The sequence below is a fragment of the Vidua chalybeata genome, chromosome 20 (assembly GCF_026979565.1).
Source record: "Vidua chalybeata isolate OUT-0048 chromosome 20, bVidCha1 merged haplotype, whole genome shotgun sequence".
NCBI classification, from domain to species: Eukaryota; Metazoa; Chordata; class Aves; order Passeriformes; family Viduidae; genus Vidua; species Vidua chalybeata.
Genome location: NC_071549.1, coordinates 8593925 through 8601468, shown reverse-complemented (window position 1 = coordinate 8601468; position 7544 = coordinate 8593925). Strand labels below are relative to the sequence as shown.

Genomic DNA, 7544 nt, shown 5'->3' with positions numbered 1-7544 from the left:
TAAAATGGTGGAGGCTGTCAGGGTCAGCTCCATGCGCTGCAACACCTGGCTGTGCGTGGAGGGACTTTTTCCTGTCACTTTTTTCCTTAATTACTCAGTGAAAAGCACTAAAACCCCCTCTGGGATTCTATTTGTAGAAGCCAGACCAAATCTCCTTGATTCAAACAGGAATGGAGAAGGATGCAGAGTTTTCCCCAGAGTTGCTTTGTTACTGCAGAGGGAGCAGATGCTGTGCCAGGGCCAGGCCCACACCCTGTGTGTGTTTGGGGCTGTGGTGATCACTGCACACAGCTCATGGAGCTCTGCCTCCTCAGCACTCACAGCTGCTTCGCTCGCAGCGAGAGGCCAGAGCTGAAGGAAGTGACTGCTGAGGCACAGGGGCTGCTCTGGGGCTGTGTCCAGCTGCTGGAGGGGTGAGAGAGGAGCTGGTGCTTTGCTCACCTGTTATGGACAGCTTATTCAGAGCTGGTTTGGAGAGGGGCTCGGAAGGCACTGATCTGTTATGGCTGTGCCATAACAGCCCCATCCCTTTTGGCCACAACGGGCCCTGAGCAGCCACGTGGAAGCCAGAGCTCAACAGGGTAACCCCAGTTCCATATCCCACAAAGGAAACCCCCTTTCACCACACTAGCTGCTCGCTGCCTTTGTTAGCTCTTCAATAACCAGACTAGCTGGAGTGTGGTTTAAATTACTGTTTTATTAAGATATTGGTAAAACTTCAACAGTTTTTCCTGTATAAACAGCTTTCATAAATAAAATATGGATGACTAATACATGGTTAGAACTAAACTCGCGGGTGAACTGTAGAACAAGATTGCAAATGGAGAAGTCCCAACACTGGTACATGATTTAGCTTGAATTTATTCATTTCATAAAGAACATGTTTCATGAACAAGGTACTACAGAAAGGTCAGCAGGAGCACCCAGGAGCTGAGACCGTGCCTGGCTGGCCACGAGCAGCAGCACTCAGGGTGAGCTCAGCCACCTCCCCCGTTCTCGTCCCGAGGTGTCTTCAGAGGGAAGGAGAGGAAAAACCGGACACGACAAGGGTTGTACGAGACCCTGACAGGTGGGGCTTGTTTGTCCTTAATGCTGGCAAGGGCTGTGCCCTGGCTGGGGTGCCAGGGCTGGAGAGGGGCACGGACATCGGGGTCCGAGGTCCTGTTAATGCTTCCTTATTATTGCACGTGATACGAGGGTAGAAAGTTTTGTTCCTGTTGCAAAGAGGATGTGAATTAAAGAAAGATTGCCCTAAATTACAGACATGAACAAAGCTGCAGTATCCCCTTGGATGGCTTTGTTTATGTGACTAAGTGCCGAGTGAAGAAATTGTGCTAAAACAGCCCCTAATTTAGACCAATCTTTCTCATTTTGCTTTATTCCTGCAGAATCTTGGGGTCGGGAGGATTTGGTGAGGAGAGAGTGGACCTGAACTACAGCAGCCATGTCTGTGCACACAACTCCTTGTGCCTCATCTGCCCATGGGACAACTGACACACAGTGCTCCAAAAACAGGCGGAGTTTCGAGGATGATGCACCACCAGAAACGTGGCGTAAGGTAAAGTCTGCTTGGACATTGTCCTCCAGCGCCGCGGCGCCGCCGCACTCAACAGCTCAGCTACGGAACGGTTCTCACTCGCAAGGACAATGGATGGCACTTCTGGGTAAAGAAAAGTTCCACACGTGCGTTTCCACCCACCTCTAGTGCAAATGGAATGGGTGAAGAGCTCCCTGCCCTGGTGCTGTTCTGCTCTCTGCACCGCACACATTCCTCAGGGTTGGAAAAGCACCGCGGCCCCTCGCGGCGCGGGAGCCCCGCGGCGCTCACAGTGAAGAGCTTACGAGCGAGTTTTGAGCAGCTCCAGGCAAACCAGCCCCGAGCCCCTTCCTCAAAACCACCACGACTGAAACAGAACAAAACTAAAGTCATGTTTGTCACTGCTACCTCCTGGTTCTGCAACCACGGTCACCACGTCGACCGAGAGGGATGCAGGGTTGTGTGAACGCGGAAAAGGGATACTTCAGCTCTTTATTGGAAAGATTCGTTGTACAAACTTTCACCACCACTAAGATACACGATAAAAATACAAAACACAGGTCACAGACTAAATCTCAGTATCAACAGTTAATAAATACAAGGAGATACTTCTCTATTAGCCTAATATTTTACACTGTCACCAGATAGACGATCAAGGTACGAGATACAGAACACTTAGATACCGTTAGAGAGGGATTATTGCTTACGTCAGCAAGCAGCAGATAAGGGCACAGGAGTTTGAACTGAAGGAACTACTTCCTATCACCAGTGGCATTAAGAGAAAACACTGCATTTCACAAGCACTGCTTTTTGTCTAGTGTGTAGAATCAAGAGCAGCATAATCAGACCAATAACCACTACTTTTAATATTATAGAACTTTAAAGGACTTACCTTACAAATGGTTCCTATCTACTCTATAAATATGCAGTTAGTGAAGAAATGAACACTTGCTCTATCTATACAATGGTTTTACCTGACCACACTGCAACTACGATGGTGTTTTTTTTTTTTTTTTCTCCTAGCAAGATAAATGGGATGAGTCGCAGAATTACCATTTATGAATCCACACCTAAAAAAGCTAGATCCTTCCCAAAACAGCACACATGCAGTCCAGTGCTCTTCAACTGCTCCTGCAGACTGGGAAGAAGTTTTATCATCCGTGACGGGTTTGCATTCTAATTTACTCACGTCAAGAATTGCACTTACACCACCTTTCTCTCCAGAACATGACAGTCAGCTAAAGATGGACTTTCAGTGAGTCATTATTACTGTGAATAATTTAAAACAAAGGCACCGCAGAGATGCCCCAGAGTTGCATATTTTACCATTTCATGGTTTCTCAAATTTCCTCGGTAAATCTGACTTGGAACAGAAGCTGCAGCTAAAGAGAACGTTGACAACAGCTAAGGCAGAATAAGATGGCAGATAAGAGCCAATGATCCCGTAAGATTAAAACAAAGTCTGAAAAAGATCAAAGGAATCTAAAGCCACACTCCAACTCCTGGTTGCTCACAAAGCCTTTTGCTGTTCATCAGATTGCTTTTAAAATAGTGCATCAAAGAGAGAAGCAGCGGAAATTGGCAGAATTCAAGCCTCGCCATCTTGTCATGTTGAATAATTTTCTTGACTACTTAATATTAAAATACTTAGCAAATTCTAGCTAAACACTAATACTGCTATTGTTACTGCTAAAATGATATTGTTCACTAAGTGTCTGTGAAGACTTATTTTGTTCATACTCCTCCCAATGCATCGCTGGAACAAAGGGTAGGAACGGGATCTGGACTTAGTGGAGCTGATGGGAATCGGCCGCTTATTTACGTCCCAATTAGCGGCTCCCCTAAGGGTGTGACCTCACCTCGGGAGCGGGGAGGGGCTGGTGGCCGCTGCTTATGCAAAGAAGGGCAGCTGAGCTCCTCCCTGGCCCTCCTGGAGCCGGGGGAGCCGGAGCAGAGCCCTGCACTGAGTTCCTCCCTCTCCGCGGAAGCCCCAGCGCAGCCCCTGCTCTGCTGCATCCTCGGTATTTCCATCCCCTTTGGATTGCTCCGGCATCCATCCCTACACACCCTGAACACACCCCGTGGCAGCCGTGGTGCTGCATCCTTCCTGCTGCCACTGGCTGTGAAATGCTGCCTTTGCCACCCGGGAATCCTCACCAGAACCACACAGCTCATCCAACAGCTCCTGATCTCCGCTGGGGCGGGTGCAGGGACAGAGGGTGGGACTGGACACCTCCACGGGTTGGGTTCTTTTAAGACCTGAGATGAAGTTAAGGTGGGAAGAGGTTGGCTCAAAGCATTAAGCACAGTCATGTTCAACTCATTGAGAACAATTTCCTAAACTGAGAAATGAGAAAAATGCCACTAAAAGCACCAGAAAGATACGAAATTCCCTACACTGCGCCTCCAGCCATAGGAAATAATAATTTTTTTTAAACTGCAAGAAAAGTTTTCTTCATACTCTGCATTTTATATTACATGGAAAAAAAAAAAAAAAAGGTAAATTATGAGTCTGTACCTCGATGGGAGTCTGAGACCAGAGCAGCAGGAGCTTAGTGTGTCCATTCCTAAGGTACCTGGTAAACCCTGTATGGCTTTTAGTCGTCTACCTGCAAAAGTGGATGTAATTTTCTAATTCATCTTAACGCTCACCTGGAATAAACAGAAAGCAGAACACGAAAAGAAAAACAAAAACCCAAATAAAACCCCACACCTCGACTCTATGGGAACTTCCCCCCGCTCTAAAAAAAATTTGGCAGTTCTAACCCAGATCATTCTTTGAGTATTGCTCCACAGACATTTCTCAGGCAGGTGCAACCTTCTGCGTGTTTAAGGACCGTGCCCTGGCGTTGTCTGTCCACGTGCAGCGGCTGCTGGGCTCTCCCTGCTGGATGTGGCTGGACACTCGTGTGTGCGGGTGGTCGGGCGGCTGCGGCATTGCTGGGGGTGGCACCACCACCAAACTTTGTTAGAGATCCAAACAACTACATTGGTTAATTCCTAGTTCTATTTACACAGGGGTTGAGCTTGGCAGGGGACTGGAGTACAGTTCGGAAATGCCCACCTCTTTTTGTTTTTTTTTTCGCTTTCTGATGATGCCAGTTTTATTTTGGGAATGTCTACTTTGGGAGTCTGACAGGGAAACACGAGGGGGTGGTTACATTTTACAGCATTGATGAAGGTGTGGGTCTGGTATACAATGACTTTGTCTTCGCATCAAACACTCGCTGTAAGAGCCGTGGCTGGGCAGCCTCCGCCACGGAGAGGGTCGGGCCAACGCCCTCCTGCTCCTGCGGCCCCGGGCAGGGAAGGGCAGGCCGGATCCTTCTCCCTGGGAAGGCTCCTGAGCCCAGAGCGGCGCGTGAAACTTTGGTTTGAGCCTGGCTCCTCGCCGCCTCTTCCCGCTGCAGAGCCGGAAATGAGGGAACGCAGCTCGTTTTCCCAAGGATTTGAACAGTTCATCCTCCAGCCCGAAGAAGACGGGGGATAAACCCCTGACCCTGTAGATGCCCTGCCCTGCAGCACCCCAGCTCAGAGGGGCGTCCTCCCTGCGATCGCTCCGTCCGCAGCCCGAGGACGCGCTGAGCTCCGGGGACTCGCTCTTCACCGGGGAGCTGCTGATCGAACCCGCACTCTTTGGTATGCCAGGACTAAACACTGGGACTGGTGGCAGACATTTGGCACTCTGAGGTGTACTAGTTTCTGGTTTTGTCAGGTCTAAATAGCCTTGATCATCCAAGGGGTTAATGCTGGACCCTATGCTTAAGCTAGTTCTGTCGGTGAAGGAGTCCACTCGTCCTTCATAGCCTAAATCTGCGGGTGCTGAGCACTGGTGCTGGGGCCACGGCCGTTTGCAGTCTCCATGGTTCTCCTTGTCTTCCCCATTGTCTTCTTGCCCACCTTGGAAAGAGTTCTCTGTCCAGTCCGACTCCTCGCTGACCGCGACCGCCGCGTTCATGTCCCTGAGAAACACCACAATGACGGTGATGTTGTCGCTGGAGCCGGCATCCCGAGCAGATGCCACCAATTTATGTGCTACCATGCTGCTGTCACCATTATTCTCCTTCAGATGGTCAGCCACCACTTTGACTGCCTCATCGGGGTTGACTGTGTCGTAGAAGCCATCACAGGCCAGAATGAGGTAGTCTTCAGAGCCATCCAGCACCGTGGAGGCAGAGTCTGCGTCCCCACAGATGTATGGCTTGTGCTCAGCATCCCCTGTGGAAGAACAGCAGAGAAACACAACTGTGGGTTTGCAGCCACAGCTTCCAGCAGCCCTTTATTAACTCAGTGTGGAGCCAGTGACTCTTACCCCAAGTTAAAGCAATTATTTGGAAATTATTCCCTCAGACTGTAGGGGGGAAAATAGAGGTTATTGCTCATAGGTCTATCTTCAGCTGTACATCAAATTTTGATGACTAGAAAATTAAAATGTTATAGTTAAAAAGCAAAGCAAGCCTCAAAAAGGAATGAAGGCTCTCTCTTACCAATAGCTCTGGAGACAGAGAGGCTCCCGTTCACCCTCCAGGCTCCAAACCAGACCACGCAGCCGCCCAGGGCCTCGATTCGCTTCTTCTCATCCTGAACAGCAACACAAGAGAGAGCAACACAAGAGAGAGAGCAGTCAGAGCTGCATCACACACTCAACACTCCCATCAATAGCTGGATTTTCACAAACACGGCAGGCCCCGTGAGACAAAGGATTTGCACACAGATCCCAGCAAACCAGGATAAGTGGAACATGCTCTGCTGCTCAAAGAGATCCTGGCATGGCAGCGCTCCCCCAGAGCTGGTACCTGTGCTGGTCACTGCCCAGGGCTGTTTAGACAGGCCCTTCTCACCTCTCGATCTGGTTTGTGGGGTTTCATCAGCTCCACAGCTTGGCCTTTCCTCACAAGCATGACCTGGGAGTCCCCCAGCCAAGCCACATGCAGCATATTCCCTCGGATGAAAGTCACCACCCCGGTGGTTCCGCAGCGCAGACTCTGGAAAAAAATACATTTCCATTTCAAAGCATTTTCTTACTTAACTCAGGGACAGAACACATTGAAACTGCAGCACAGAGCCTGTTCCCAGGGAGGAACAGGCAGTGCTTTCCCTACGGCTACGACTGCTCACCAACAGCCCCTCGGAGCCACCCTGGCTGAACACAAATGTGCCCCATGACATCCCTGGCATGGGACCTGCCTGCCAGGAGCTGGGCACTGCTGGGGCTGCTCCTGCTACTGACAGGCACACCTGTGTGTTGGTGACCCTGAGGGCTGAGCCTGGTAGGCAGGTGAGTGTGGGAATGGCAGCAGCATCCTTCAGAGCAGCTGGAAGCTGTGAGAAGCAGGAGTGACATTTTTATGGGATGTGAAGCTATGGACAGAAAGCCACCAGTGGGGCATGGAGAGCTCTGTGCTGATTCTACTGTGCCTGGAGCCCCCCTGGGAAAAGGCAGGATTTCCAGGTTAATGCTTTCAGTCCCTCACCTCCCTGGCTGCTTTCTGCACGAAGCGCTCGTCGGTGACGCGGAAGGCTCGGCACAGAGCCTCGGCTGGGTCGTGCTGGAACATCTCCTGGTGGACCATGTTCACGTGCAGGTGGATGGAGGCATAGATGGCAGCATCCACTCCTCCATGGCCATCAAACACTGCAAAATAAGCTTGTTCTTCTTGGTCCTGCCAGTGGAAACACAGGGAGGAAAAAACTCAGGTGAAAGCAGCACAAACAGCTCACTGGATTGTCTTAAGGCTGTCAACTTGGGATTTGTGCTGTCCTCATTAAACTGCAATTAGAGACAGAGTCTCCACTGGAAAAGCAAACTACCCTGACCACCTGCACTTGCATCAATGGAAATTTTCCACCTTGCTGTTGAATTCTACCTGCAAAGTGCAAGAGATGCCCTGCCAGAATCCCCTGTGTAGTGCTCTCAGTGCTCCTTAGGTCCCATTTGCTACAGCTCAGTCACACAACTCAAATAGGAAGTGCCATTCTCATCAAATTGTGCAGGAGATTCTGTGAC

General features: G+C 50.0%; 1 protein-coding gene across 3 annotated transcripts in view; it reads right to left on the bottom strand.

Moving 5' to 3' along the window:
* Window positions 1-677: 677 nt before the first annotated feature.
* Window positions 678-7544, bottom strand: part of PPM1E (protein phosphatase, Mg2+/Mn2+ dependent 1E) — a 61204-nt gene continuing 54337 nt past the window's right edge. Inside the window, exons 4-8 of one of the 3 annotated variants that reach the window (XR_008434301.1) lie at window positions 7012-7200; window positions 6379-6522; window positions 6025-6118; window positions 4056-5755; window positions 678-3796 (exon numbers count right to left, since the gene is read on the bottom strand). Coding sequence is in view for 1 of the 3 variants with exons in the window: in XM_053961034.1 (XP_053817009.1) it covers window positions 4695-5755; window positions 6025-6118; window positions 6379-6522; window positions 7012-7200 (1488 nt within the window). In the remaining 2 variants the exon portion in view is untranslated. Of the gene's footprint in view, window positions 5756-6024; window positions 6119-6378; window positions 6523-7011; window positions 7201-7544 lie in introns of all 3 variants that reach the window. The other 2 variants (XR_008434300.1, XM_053961034.1) reach the window with 2 other exon arrangements.